Source organism: Pseudoliparis swirei, chromosome 4, assembly GCF_029220125.1.
Source record: "Pseudoliparis swirei isolate HS2019 ecotype Mariana Trench chromosome 4, NWPU_hadal_v1, whole genome shotgun sequence".
NCBI lineage: Eukaryota > Metazoa > Chordata > Actinopteri > Perciformes > Liparidae > Pseudoliparis > Pseudoliparis swirei.
Genome location: NC_079391.1, coordinates 17023902 through 17039452, shown reverse-complemented (window position 1 = coordinate 17039452; position 15551 = coordinate 17023902). Strand labels below are relative to the sequence as shown.

Here is a 15551-nt window from a genome sequence, read left to right as displayed (position 1 = left end):
GTTTCTTCTTCTTCTTCTTCTTCTTTCTTTCTTTTTAAACTGCCAATCAAACAAGCAATTGTTGTTAAATGTGTTTTGGTCAGTAGGCTACACATGTCTCATTATAATTTGACCTCAGTCTGAAGTCTTAAAACAGATTGGCATGGCCACAGCTGGCTGGAAGCACAAAGGCAGGTGAAAGGTTCATTCTACTTGTGGCTTTTCATCCCATTACAAACGTGAGGATTACATTTGTCCCCGAGAATAACGTTACACCTGTATGGAGCAACGTGTAACTGGAGTCAAATTCCATGTATGTGTACACAAACACGGTCAATAAAGCTGATTCAGATTCAGATTCAGAACTGCTGAATGATCTCATCGGCCGTTGAAGAGCTGTGTTTTTCCCCATCATGGTGTGGATCATTATGGCACACAGTTCAAATTCCCTGATATGATTCACGCGTCTCACTAACAGGGGTACACAAGTTCCCTGTTGGCTAGCCACTAGAATAACTCATGATACAGCGTCTGTTAGGGGAACAGATCACAGTTTGAGGAAAGTACGGAAGAAGGATCTCACAAAAGTTTCTGTTTGTTGCATCACATCACCTCATTGCTGTTTGCATCAGACAATAGGCTATTTGGGATTTCACTGTTGCTTGACGCTGACTTTAAAATGGCCAAACGAAGCTGAAAACCAACAGCGTAAAGTATTTTCAGTATAACGACCTGATTGAAAAACAAGAGGAACAAAGAAGAAAAGGAAGCATCAATTGTGTTCCACCCCGAACTTTGCATGAGAAGTTAAGGTTTTTTTTGACTCCTGGAAACATGACAGGGTAGGATGAGTAAGGGAAGAACATTGTCTAAAACACAGAAATGTGTCTGTCATCATCTATGACAAGTGAGTTATACTAATGTGTCACAGAGACACAATCACAGATGTTTTTTTTGTTGTCATTCCATTTCAAACTCATCAACCGTGCATAATATGTTATGACTCACATTTAAACTGATTAAAGCCTTCAGGGAAGTCTACAACACGTCTGGATAACCATGTAAAGGTTACATGAAGTTTCCACAATAAAAAACTATTTAAATATGTTGTAGGTTTGGGTTGGCCTCCAAAACGGTTGTGTGGGATTGGATGCCTTTGTTGTTGTTTTGTAAACTATCTACAGGCGACTCCTCAATAACTGGAGGCTATTAGTACTGTATTTGAAGTGAATGTTGTGTTTGTTTCTCAGCAGCTTGCCTGGTTGGTAATTTGATTCAATAAAAATGTGCCCCGTGGATTAATTTACATTGTTGAATTGACACGCAGATAGATCCCACGGACGACTGCAAACCAACTGCAACCATTTCTGCACCCTGCAGACTCGGATAACACAAACCATCGCACCCACGGGAGACCCAGGTGCTTAAAACGAACGAATTCGAGTTCGAGCAGTTTGACAGCTCACTGCGGCCAATCAAATGCCTCTTCAACCGGACTCAGAGGGGTGCAGTGATGCTATTGGTTAGATTAAACCGGCGCCGCTGACGTCCCCTTTGCGCGGGTCTGTCAAAAAATATCTGCGGCATTCATGTAAGTTACACAGCCAACGACTCAGCGACCGCTTGTAATGAGTTTATAGCTTACGATTGATGGACGGATACGAAGGGTGTCAGTGGAGGAACCCGGTACGTTGTCAGCAGCATTCAGTCCTTCTGCGAGTAGAAGCGTTACACTAGCGTAACGTGACGAGTCCATAAATTGGATTAGCGCTCAGTTAAGCCTCCAGTGAATGATAGTTTCGCCAACTTTGCTATCGTTAGCCGGGTGACGTGAACGTGAGGTCGCTGAAGGCCGGGGTCTGCTGGGAGAGCGGACTTGAAGCTATAACGTTACGCTCGGGCTTCTCTGATTCCGACAAAGGAGACGCTGCTCTCCGTAAACCGGCGATAACTTTAGCCGTCCGCCAAATGTAAGACACGAAGGGTAGAGCTAGTTGACAACTCCCGCGTTGTCGTCTTCACCATTTTTTAGGGTGTGTGCACTAACGCGACGTTACATTACAAGGTGTAGAGGTCGTTCGCTTGAACAGGATCAACAACATGGATGGTTACAGTCAGCGGTTTGACTCTACTGCGGGACGGGACTGCAAACCACAGAAGAAGAAGGGCGCTTCCAACCACACCACATGTTACGACGAGGGAGACCGCAAACCGAAGTTTGTGAGTATGGCAAGCTGAATTGAATCGTGTCTTTTATTTATATATATATATATATATATATATATATATATATACATACACATTGTAGCTGCAGGGCGGGTGGTCTTGTCTTTCTAAGAATCTAAAAGATGTCCTCTCAGTATTAGCTACTTGTCAAAAATGCCCACGTGATCCCTGCTGTTTCTGATGGATGCCACCTGTGGACTACACCCACGCATACACCCCCCCCCCCCCACACACACACACAGTGCAACAATTGTGGAGGAAAAGTGTCTGCAATGACTTTTCATTTCATATAATACATTCTCACATTTATTTTTCCTATGGTAGTGTGAATAGATATAGATGAAAGAAATGTGACAATGACCTTTTATTATGCATTATATTTACACTCTATTCAGCTACCAGCTGTGCCTAATGCTGCGTTCACACCAAAAGCATTGTGAATATTCAACTTTAAATATTTAAACTTCGGCAACTTTCGCCTCATTAACCAAATTTGAAATATTATAAGTTTGGCGAATGAGGCAACTTTTTGTATTTGCTCAATTGTCCTCATTCGCGCGGCCCAGCGATTATTTGCATCAAACGCAACCACTCGCGTCTGTGCATTGGCTTTGCATGGGGTCTACGCTTTTGGCGTGAACGCAGCTTACGTGAACCAGACCAGTGGAAGAGAAGTGGACATGCCCGTGCAATGTTCTTACTTGACACATTATATTATCCACCTTGCGGAGACTACCTTCACAGAATCTCCCTCACACTTAAAAAAAGCCTATGAATAGTGCAATCTCTGAATGTCTTTGTGAAACAGTGACTGTGACTTTGTTTTTCATGTCGGAAATCAAAAGGTTAAAATTAGCACAGGGTTTGGCCCTTACACTAATCCATGTCCTTCCCACTATTGTACACAAACCAACCAACTTGTCGTCTGCCTGGCGTCTGGTGTGTTCTTCTGGATGGTATAGGGACGTGTTGCTGTTCGGACAAAGCATTACTATTTTTAGGGTCCCCCCCCCCCAACACACACACACACACACACACACACCCTTTAAAACGGAGACTTGTGTCAGACACAGGTCTATTTAATGCACGCTCAACCCGCTTTTGATCCCACTCTTATGGGAGTGCGAACACAAGTTCATTCCTTTTCGCTGCCCTTCAGAGATTCTCGTTGAGAATCGTAGGAAAGGTGTGTGAAGGAATGGGTTTTAAATTCTGTCATGGTCCACTCCCACTGGTTGGCTAAATGTCAGACACTTACCATTCCTTATAAAAGCGCCTGTTCGCCGAATGAGACGAGTGTTCACTGCTGGTAGACAGTAGGGTTGCGTAGGTAGAGTAAACTTCAGACTGACTGCCAATGTGCATCGAACCTGATTGCACTGTGTCTGGCCGCCGACAAATTAACAGGAAGGACTTTGGGTTTTTAACTCTTAGTTGGACAAATTAATCAACATTAAGGGATCACTTCGGGCTCTGCGGTAACTTGTGATGACATCGGCCGTCTTCTGTCGATGTTTAGGCTTTAGCCAATTATACTTTGGGTCTGATCACACACTGAGAGTCCTTAAGGTCATGTTGGGAAAATGTCAATAAGCACAAGCAGCATTTCACCTAAGCAGAGCCCTTGCTACCAGTCACTGAGCATGGAAGTTCACTCTTAACCTTTGTCAATATTATTTTCCCAAAACATTTTATATTAAGGATTACTTACTTTCATTTTTCTGGAGCTTTCAATGGCAGTTCATGGTTTTGAACAGCAGATAGCATTTGCGCAGTCGTCATGAAAATAATAATAATAATACCACCTGTGTCTGTTCAAGGATGGTCTTTGGTGTGGAAGGAGGCTACTCACAGTGAATGCTAAAACCATCCGGATCCACCTATAACATACATGACCGCCCATTATTATCTGTTAACTATATTGATAACAGAGCTATTTCAGCTGAGCAAATGCCAACTGTTGTTTACGACTTAGATGTAGCCCTGGGATTGTTGTTGTTGTAAATAGACCTTGATTCAAGTTTATTTTGACAAACCTATTTAAAACCTAATTAATCAATGCTAAGACACTGCAAGCAGTGCACTCAATACTTTGTGTGACTTCTTTGTGCTTTTTTGCCCCGTACTGTTGTCGGCAAGAGTGAAAAGCAAAGCATCCTCACGTGAGCTGTTCTGGTTCTCTTTTTAATGTCCAAAACACAAATCAACACACTGAGGCCATGTTGCTTCTCAGGGAGCCTTGCGTTTCCGAAATGCTCTCCTTATGGTTCTGTTCTTTCAGAAATGCACAACCAGAGAACATCTTGCTTCTTATTTTCACTAAAAGATACAGTCTGATTGGGCTGGCAATGTTTATAATTCATAACATAATTTTTTTAAAAACAACTAAAAGACAATGTCAATAGTTTTCACAGTTAAGAAGAGCATTCATGTATTTCGTCATCTCAATAGGTGGCACTGTAGTACCACAATATTGACTGGAATCAGGTGAAAGTGGATTTTCCTTTTAAGGCTATTTTCAAGCAGTGCATTATAACAGTGAAGAAATGGTGCAGGATGTTAATGCAAATGAGTAAATGTTTAAAAAAAAAATGCTGTTTTGGGCCTTAAGTACAGGGTATAAAGTATTAGAAGTACCTTTTTAATTGTCAAAAAATCTGTTGGTTTCAGTTTAATCTCTGAGCAGAATTTATGGTCCTTTTAAAATCTAATCTGTGTTTAATACCTATTCTGGATCATTTATTTTTTGCCTTTTTTAGTGTTAACGGGCAATATTACTGAATGTCGGTGCTCAAATAAGTATCTGGGAATAGATTTACCATAATTGAGACACTTCATTTGCATATTAAATTACCTTAAACCTTGTGTTGCCTTAGGGTCATTTAATCCGAATCCCCTCCCTCCCTACCTGGTCATTTTGATTCATGTCAATGTTCACCTCCCCTTTTTATATTTTTAAACATATTTTACCCTTTGGGTTCAATTGGCTTTTCAACTAAAAAACTCAGAAAAAATATAGAAAAATATTGTTTTCCAAGTTTAAGTGTTTTGCACTGATGTTTGTTTGTTTGTGTTGACTACCGAAAGAACACGACATTAAAAACAGGGTCAAATTAATTAAGGAGGGGGGGCGGGTGTATTGGTCAGTCAAAATTAAAACTAACTTCTAAATTAAACTATAAGACTTTTCATTTTCATAAAATCTTGACAAATGGGAAAGAGATAGGTAAGAAACACTAGCACTGAAATATATCTAACATGTTGGAGCTGAAAGTCTAAATGGAGACCGATGTGATGCAGAGAAACCTGGTTCTGATGAAAAGGGAGCATCAGCATTTCTTGTGGTCGACATTTTGTTTTACACCAATGCACATTTCTTCTTTGACTTACTTATTTATTATAAGCTACTTTTGTAGAGTGGCTTTTTATTCAGTGCCGTTGGGATGAGGCTGAAATGGTAGAAATACTGGTTGGATATTAATGAATTAGTCAATTGACAGAAAATATACAGTATATGTAGAACACAAGTCCTCCTTAGATCATGTGTAGAGAACAAACCTTGTGGCACTGAGCTCGATGAGTGATAGAGGCTACAACAGACTTAGACCTAAACACAATGTGACCTGCTCACTTGTGAAACATTCATATGGGGAGTACTGAAGAAAAAGTTCATTAAAATCTTGACTTAAAAAGACCAAGGTAGTTTTTTTTATAAATGCTAATTGAGGCGGTGGCGCACTATCGTTTCTTTCGCTGCCTTATCATGAGAGTTTGCTTTCTTCTGGCTTGTACAATTGCTGAAACCAAAAAATGTGATAGAATAACAAAAATAAACAGACAGCCTAGCTGTTAATGAAGGCTATACAAAAGTTTTCAAAATCTGATGTCTATCGAGACAGTTTTGGGTTAGGTTCTTTCATTTTTGCTCCAGGAAGCAATCTCTTTTCTGTTGTGGACTCCATGTGCAGTGTTTTCTATATCAGTGGGTTTTTATCAACACAGGGTTTTCTCTGGTAATTTAAAAAAGATGGTATCAGACAGGTTAATTAAATGAACAATCTGATAGCGGAAAGTAAAGTGAATCCACAGATATATTTACAAATAATTATGAACTTGTTGAGTATTCTGAAACTGGGCACTTCGCAGATGGTGGAAAAACAGGCTTCCGGACGCGCATGGATTAAGTTATCAACATTTTAATGGCAGGAAAAGTGAAACAAACAGTCAACGCGCTCTCCCTCGTGTCCAGGCTGCCGGCTCCCGGCACCTTCCGGGAGCACACCCTCCTCCGCCGCCTTACCTGAGAAAAGAGACCGATCTCTCTGAGAGACGGAGTTTTCTCTCACCGGTCGAAACGTCACTTCCGGTCCAGTCGCTTTCACAATAAGATTCCCGTCTTGGTTTTGACTGCATTAAAAGTCACCTTCACAATAAAAGTCTCTTGTTATTGTGAGTCACTTCACGGATTTCAACCGGCTTCGTCAATCTAGATAGATAGATAGATATATACTTTATTAATCCCCATTTACATTTGCATAGTCAGTAAACATTACCCATGCTTAATAATACATTAATAACAATATCAATATTCTCCTTAATGTTGTCTATTATAATTCATCTTTCTATATGTATTAATTTACCACGTCAACTCCCAGGACACTCAGAGGTGTAGGAGCTGTCGCCTTCCTCCTGAAGTCCACCACCATCTCTCTGGTCTTGGCCACGTTCAGCCGCAGGTGGTTCTCATCGGCCCACTTTACAAAGTCACTCACCACTGCCCTGTACTCCTCCTTCCGTCCATCCCTAATACACCCGACCACTGCAGAATCATCAGAGTACTTCTGCAGATGGCATGACTCCGTGTTGTACTGGAAGTCACTGGTGTACAGGGTGAAGAGGAAGGCAGACAGAACAGTTCCCTGTGGGGCTCCAACATCACTGACCACCGTTCCAGAAAGCACGGCCCCATTCTGACAAACTGTGGTCTGCCTGTGAGGTAGTCAGTGATCCAGGAGATGGTGGACGCGTCCACGGCCACCAGCTTCTCACTCAGCAGCAGTGGCTGGATGGTGTTAAATGCACTGGAGAAGTCAAAGAAAGTGACTCTCACAGAGACACCGGTTCCATCCAGGTGCGACTGAGCTCGTTGCAGCAGGTAGATGATGGCGTCGTCCTCCCACATGAGGCTGGTAAGCAAATTGCAGAGGTCCAACGATGATTTCACCTGCGGCCGGAGGTGGGCCAAGACCAGCCTCTCCAGCACCTTCATCACATGGGAGGTGAGGCGACGGTCGGTAGTCGTTGAGGCCAGATGGTGCTGACTTCTTTGGGACAGGGACCAGGCACGACGTCTTCCACAGCACGGGACTTCCCCAGCCTCAGGCTGAGGTTGAAGAGGCGCTGCAGGACACCAGACAGCTGGGTGGCGCAGGTCTTTAGGACCCTGGGGCTGATGCCATCAGGACCTTCAGCTCTGCGCTGGTGTAGTTTCTCCAGCTGTCTTCTCACCTGGTCAGTCGTCACAGTGAGAGGGAGGTGGAGGAGCCCATTGTTATTGAGGGCTCGGTGGATGTGCAGCTCAACAGGGGGACAGAGGGAGGAGGTGTTTGGGAGGTGTGATGTGTGGAGGCGGGGGAGGGCTGTGAACTGAACCTATTGAAAAAACAGTTCAGCTCGTTGGCCCTCTCCAGGGGCCCCTGGCTGTCTCCTCCCACCTTGAAGCCAGTTATCTGCTTCATGCCAGACCACACCTCCCTTGTGTTGTTCAGCTGGAGTTTGGCCTCCAGCTTCCTCCTGTAGGAGTCCTTGCCCTCCTGAGCTTCACCTTTAGGTTGCGCTGGGCTTTCCTCAGCTCATCCCTGTCTCCAGACCTGAAAGCAGCTTTCTTCATGTTAAGAAGCGCCTTCAGGTCCCTGGTGATCCAGGGCTTGTTGTTGGGGAAGCAGCGCACAGTCCGTGATGGGATGGTGGTGTGTTCACAGAACTTGATGTATTCCGTGATGCAGTCGGTCATACTGTTGATGTCCTCCCATGCGGTCCACAGCACATCCCAGTCCGTTGACTCGAAGCAGTCCTGTAGGCGTCGTTAGCCTCCAGAGACCACCTCCTCACAGTCCTGGTGGTCACCGCAGCCTCTTCACCAGAGGAACATACCTGGGTGTCAGCGGACCAGGTCATGATCAGACCTGCCGAGGGGAAGGGCAGTGGCGCTGTCGTCCTTAGTATTAGCATACAGCAAGTCCAGAGTTTTATTGTTCCTTGTTGGGCAGTCTATGTATTGATGGAAGGTTGGCAGAGCTTTTTCCAATGTGGTGTGGTTAAAGTCACCAGTGATAGCCATGAATGCTCCAGGCTGATGATTCAGCAGAGCAGACACAGTGGAGTGGATGGTGTCCACAGCTTCCTCAGCGTCAGCTGATGGCGGCACGTACGACAACCACAATGGCGGACGTGAACTCTCTCGGCAAATAGTACGGGCGCATCCCCACGGCCAACAGTTCAATGTTCGGGCTACAGAAGCGCTCCTTCACGCACACATGGTCCGGGTGGCACCACCGTTCATTCACATAAACAGCGATCCCGCCCCCCCTCATCTTACCGCTCTGTGTAGCGTCTCTGTCAGCCCGAACAGTCCTGAAGCCGGGCAAAGGCGCTGTGATCCGGATAGTCCGCGTGTAGCCACGTCTCAGTGAAGCACAAGAGACTGCTCTCACGGAAGATCCTCTCGGTCATTACCAGCGCCGAGCTCATCCGTCTTATTCGCCAAAGACCTCACGTTCCCCGTTATGATCGACGGTACCGAGGGTTTGTATCTCCTCGTTTTAGCCCTCCGCTTGACACCCGATCTGCAACCGCGAGCCCTCCTCCGTAGCTCCAGCGGGATCACAGGTCTGTCTCCAGGCAGAAGCTTCGGCCTGCACAGCGCGATCAGCTGAGCACGCGAGTAGACGACGGTCCCAGTCATTGTTTTGCTGTGGCTCACCGATACTCACGACAAAGTGAACAAAAGCCACAGTAGAAGTATCGAAAAAAGTAGTTATGGTCCAGTGTCCGACCGTAACTAAGACAAACGTGAAAGAAAAGAAAAAGAAAAAGAGAGGAAAAGTGCAAAAAAAGACAATAACGTACAGTCACTCTCATGCAATATACATTAATTCTTGCCATTACATTTGCATAGAGTAAACATTACCCCTATGCTTCATAATACATTAATAACAATATCAATATTCTCCTTAATATTGTCTATTATAATATCTTTCTATATGTATTAATTTAAAACATAAGACCTCTGCAGATGTTATCAAAATAAACTATTACAACTTAACAAACTTGAAAAATATTGGCGCTTAACCAACTTGCACTAGAACTAGCTTAATAGACACAACGTCATTTGTTGTTTTGGTCAACTCCTTTGCTGTTTGGAAGCCTTTGAAATGTACGATTGGTGTGCCATTGGGGCTTCACCCTTTGCTGAAGTTTTCATCGTGACTGTGGATGCCAAACACTAATCTTTTTTTAGAGAATTATTATTTATTTTAGAAAAATCTGCATTTCCTCAAGTATCTCACCACTTAAAAATTGAAATCTGAAACATTCAATAATTGCTATGCAGCTGCGAGGTCTTCTTTTTCCCCATCTACTCTGCACTCATGTCATGTGTACAGCTTCCTGTTGAGGAGTTTTGTTTTTCCTTCTGTTTGACAATGTCTCGCTTTTGCACTGCAAGCTCCCTGGGTAGGCCACCTGTGGATTCCTTTGTCCAATGCTGATTGTTGCTACCGCTGTTTAGATGCAACACGACTCAATAAGTACCAACTGAACATCCTGATGTGTGCATATTAAAGGCACATGCTGGGCCCACGAGCTGCAATGACTTCATACTTCATTGCAGAGACTTGTACAGCCGGGCACTAGAGTGCGACAGCTGGCACAAACGGCTGCTCAGGCATTGTTGGTCTGTAGAAAAGAAATAGTAACATTTTGATTAATTGCATAATGTCTATCCATTCATTTTATATTTGTCATTTTTATGTTCCATCGCAATAATCCTGTAGGAACAGAACAGGTGGACTAAGTTACTGTTTTAATTTACTATTCAGGACATCCTTTCCCAGTAATTTGCCTTAGCAGAGCTAAATAACAAGTACTTGAATACCAATTAGAAGTTAAATTGTTGAGGGACGCTGTTGAGGAGTTTTCTCGTGCCGTTGGCCTCGGTTCCCCCCCCTAGCTTTAAGTGCAGTTTTGTTCTTATTGTGTTCAGACTCAGTTTACTCTTGAAAGAGACATGCATTAAAATCAATTTAGTTGAAGGGCTGAATAATAATGACGTTTTTTAAAGTCAGCCTATCATTTGTGAAATATACAGTAACATTCAAATTAATGTTAAACAAGTGTTCCACAGCTGGAGTATATTTGAGAATCGAGGCCGCGGTGGGAACGCTGATTTAAATTTGGTTAATTATTTTACAATTTGTTGGTTGAGTTGAGTCTTTCTTTTCTTCATGCGCTTGTTATTTACCTAACGGTATCCACATTATTTCATATTTACCCTTTTCTAGGTGCATTTGATCCCTTTTTAACATCTCATCCATGAAATAAAATCAGTGAGAATAGTCAGTTGGGGTTCGTCTTTCTGGAGTTAGTGTTTTTCCAATTAGACGCCTCCTCCTGCATCGTCTGTCACGTTCTGGGCATATGAGCTAGAAGCTTGACAGCTGTGTCCAATTAGTTTGACCAATTGCCAAGCTCATCAGTGGAGACCAAATAATTCCTGTATTCTGCATATTGTGGGTGGTTTTATCAATTCAATTGGACAAAAATGTATGATGTTAATCTCGGAGCACTCATTAGGAGGATTGCTCACTGACAGGTTAACACATTTTTACCCGGGTGATTTTATTTAATTAAACACAGGTGTGTCTTGATTTATTTCTCCGAAGTTATGTGCGCTCTGCTGTTGTGCTTGAAGAAATCCTAACCTTTCCATGTCAGTTTTACATTCAGCATTTCAATATGACAGATTTAGAAAATTTCACATCTTCCTGATTGGGATTATTCTTTTAGCCTTTTTTGACTGTTAAACCTTCAAAATACAGAGGCAACTTTCCCAAGAAGTCCAAACAAACAAACAAACAAAACAATCCGCTACAGCAGTAAAAGCAGCAGAGAAAAGTTGATCGGCAGACACTGAGGTAGCTGGTCGGCACAGATAACAACAGGCCAACTGCCAATCTCCTCTCCTGTCATAAACAAATGCTTTATAATTTTCAGACGGGGCTTGTTGGCGCACTTGCAGAAATACAGGCTCACACGACTGATGACGTTGATGAAAACGGCGTTCGGTTTTAGACGTTTGCACATGTGTTTAATAATCTGCTAAAACTGCACTGCTGGGTGCCGCAAATTGATTTTCTTTTTTTAGGGGAACCTTGGCACCCACCCATCGTGCTTGGTGATGGTTGTACAGGCTCCTGGGGAGTGTGCGGCAGTTTGGGCTTTATTCAGCTGGCACACATTGGGTCGCTTTTTTAAAACCTGTGAAACACAGCCTTGATAGCCGCTGCCCACTATCTTTACATCACAGCAGGGTCACCTTTACATGGCAATCTAAAGGATAACTGGTCAAGATATGTTAATGAGACGGCCACTGTAATTCTCAGATATCAGTCCTGTTAAAGTCCTGATTTAGAAAAATGAGCAGAAACATCTCTCCCTTTTGGTATTTCAAGATAAGCGTAACAACGTAGAGGCCAAACAGCAGCACCACTTTAATGTTGTTCTTTTCAGAATCCAGCTAAATGCTACAATAAAACAAATGCCACACATTTGCAATGCAGTGTATAAAGAACCAACATTTGTCTGTATCTGTTCATGAATGATATCAGGGTTGAAACAATATTTTACTACATGTGTCCTGATTTGTTTTTTTCTGTTCCCCCTGTAGCACTTACCATTTAGGAATATCACAGATGATGTGGTAAGATTCGAGAAGCTGGTGTGCTTTCTCTTCCCTTGGTTCTCAGTCCCTGCAACGTCTTACATCCATCTACAAAAAGTCATCTAATGTGCTTATTGAGTGGCAATAAAACTGGATCTTCATTGGATTCTTTCACATCACAGAACACAGGCTGCTTTTCTCACTTCCTAATGTCTCTGTTAACTCTACATGCCTTTCCTCAACATGTGTTAAACGGATGTTCTGTGTACCGTATGTGCTTTGTTCCCACTAATGGCATTGCTTTTTCTCACTCATTAATAGTTTTGTCTACATTGAATATGCTAGACGTTAGGGCTGCAACAACAAATCTATTATTAGGATAGTTGGCAACGAATTTCATTATGGATTCGTTGTGTTGCGCGATTATTACGCCACTCAATAAGTCGCGGAGATGTTTGAGTATAATAAAAAAATTATCTCACCGAGCTGTGTGAGCCTACAGGTGATGTTATGAACCCAAACATAAGAGCGTTAGATGTTCCGACGACAAGTATAAAAGCAGAACTTGTGGTTAGTTTTTCTGTGGTGGATGGCAGGAATGATAACTGTTTACATGGAGCAAAGCAACAGAGATAAGCCACGCCTCCTCTCAGGTGCGAATGAAACACAGTCGTGCAAGTAAACTCGTGTGAGCAAAGCATTGTTTATCAAATAAATGATTATTATTATTATTATTGTCAGTTTTTTTATTTATTAAAGATTTGGAAATTAATGTTTTTTTCAATTTTTTATCCGATTAATCGATTATTTAAATAATTGTTAGTTGCAGCCCTACTAAACATATTAAATAAACTTGGCACTGAAAATCCTTGTGTACATTTCCCTGTTTTTACAGTTTTTCTCTTATCTTTACAGTTGGACAGATTCGCCAGCATTCGGATCCCCGGCAGTAAAAAGGAGCGGCCACCCTTATCGCTCTCCAAACACAATACTAATGACGGGTCCACTTCTTCTTCATCCACATCTCATAAGTTTGAGGAACTTTCATCAAAGATCACCTCAGAGAAAGAGATCTTGGCTCTATTTGAAAAGATGATGGTATGTTGCTTTTAACTACATACAACATCAAAGGTTTCATAGAAAAATAGTAGCGTGACATGTAAAACCTACATGTAATGCAAAGTGACTAACTATGGTCATGCTTTGGATAAAGATTTTTTAAGAAAACACTGAATATAGCAACATGGGCATGTGCTATGTTTTGAATATTTAAGTCACACACTCCTCAAAACAGATTTTTCTGAATTTTGATTTCTTTGTCCCCCCAAGATATTTTGGGCTTTCTATTTTCTTAAAGGGCGTTCGATAACAGCCTATCGCTGCTGTAAGGATGCTGTGATGACTTCAACTTGTTTTCACTAGTGAGGAAAAAATTCCACATGAGCCATGTGGAACTCAAATTACTTGAGACTTTTGGGGCTGACAATGTCCAGACATACTTTACAACAATATGTCTGAGGATTGTACAACAGGTAGACACAAGTGAAAGCAGTAGGGCTACAACCATTAATGCAACACTGTTATGGTAAAAGGTTATGGTAACTTTGGAAAACAAGGAATTGTTGTCACTATTTAAAAAAAGGCTTCTGCTGTATCTTTGTTTTTGCCAATATTGACAAATATGACCAAAATAAATAAATATTTGTCTACACTGAACCTCATGTCGAACAATATCTAATATTTCCTAAAGTATTGTATGATTAATATGTTGTGAGAACCAAAGCAAGTCATGCCGCCAGAGGCAAAATGTAAAAACCCTAATATTTTGTCTTGGATTAATGAATATATTTATTTTATTTCAGGAGGACATGAACTTGAGTGAAGAGAAAAAGACTCCTTTGAGAGAGAAGGACCTCAACACAAAGAGAGAAATGGTCATCCAGTATATTTTTACTGCCTCTAAAACTGTAAGTGTTTAAATGCGTATTTTTGAACTTTATATTCTCAACTTTCTAGTTACATGATTTAATGTGTTCAAATGTTTTTTAGTTTTTAAGTATAATTTTTCTCTCGGTGTGTTTTATTTATTTATATCAGGGGTCCCCAAACTTTTTCCTGAGAGGGCCACATAACGTTTCCCTTGTCTGCTGGAGGGCCAGCAGACAGCATTTAACGGAGTGGAGCAGCGCGTGCGCTCTGATCGCTCTTTTAATGAAGTATCGATACTAAAAATATGCTAAATCACATCGTGTTTAACTTGTTGGTACTTTGTTAGTATGTACAGCGTGACAGCAGTAGATGTAGCGGACTAACATTCAAGCTTTCAAACTTCTGTCGACATCTGAACGCTGATTGGCGAGACGCACCATCAAAGATGTTTTACGAAGAGCACCACTCCACATTTTCTCCGCGTCTCACTGCAATCTCAACGGCAGCGGGCCAAAAAAAAATAAATCGAACGCTGCCTGTATTGGTATTGTTCGGGAGCCGGTCCGTAGTTTGGGTACCACTGATTTATATATATGTGTATATATATATATGTGTTTATATAATGTGTGTGTGTATATATATATATACACATACATACACATGCATACGTTGTCCAAAAGGTGATACAGATTTATTCCGATTTTTGTTGCTTTTGTCTGATAGGGCATTACAAAATATATACTTGATGCCTTTGAGTAAAAATGTGGTTTGATATTCATTCTTAATAACAATGTTGAATGCTGGAAGGTAATTGCTTCAGTTTTATGAGTTTGCTTTCATGGTTGATTGGTCCTCCTTCAAAGTTCCAGCATTTAGCCCGAAGCTTTTACTCACCCTCAAAGAAGACAGGCGGATCTTGATGAAAGGTGATAAAACTGTTAGTGTTTAGAGAAAAAAATTTAGTCTCCAAAGAAGTCTGAACTATAGACCATTCTTTCTCTTCCACACTGCCATGCTTTGCACCAATTCTTCTTCCCCTTCGGACTAGAATCCTATTTAAAGACTACAATTTGCATGTGACACTCCATTAAATATCTAGTGTGTTCATAGCTGATATGAGTTCAGTCTGTGACGCTTAGTTTGAATAAAAATAAAAACAGCCTCCATGAGTTTTCATATATTCTGGCAAATAAAAACGTAGCTGATATTAGTAACTGGTGTCACTGAAGTCACAGTGCTAAACTGCTTGTGTTAGTAATAAGAAATAATAATAATACATTTTTGTTTTGTTTATAGACATAATAATCTAGTCAATCGTGTCTGACAGGCCATGCAAAATGTATTGCTAAACTGAGGCTGGAAACATGGAAACATGGAGACATGTTAGAAGAGGTTAGAGTCCAGTACAGGCACACTGCGCTCATTGTGCTTGTTTACAAGAAAGTTACTTTGTTTCTTTTGGGTGACCAAACAAGAC

General features: G+C 41.8%; 1 protein-coding gene across 1 annotated transcript in view; it reads left to right on the top strand.

Annotated features, from left to right (window-relative positions):
* The first annotated feature begins 2055 nt into the window (after positions 1-2055).
* The window catches only part of LOC130192398 (protein diaphanous homolog 3-like), a 161674-nt gene continuing 148178 nt past the window's right edge, over positions 2056-15551 (top strand). Inside the window, exons 1-4 of the mRNA XM_056412368.1 lie at positions 2056-2199; positions 12152-12184; positions 13061-13243; positions 14008-14112. Of these exons, the coding sequence (XP_056268343.1) occupies positions 2080-2199; positions 12152-12184; positions 13061-13243; positions 14008-14112 (441 nt within the window). The 5' untranslated portion in view covers positions 2056-2079. The remainder of the gene's footprint in view (positions 2200-12151; positions 12185-13060; positions 13244-14007; positions 14113-15551) is intronic.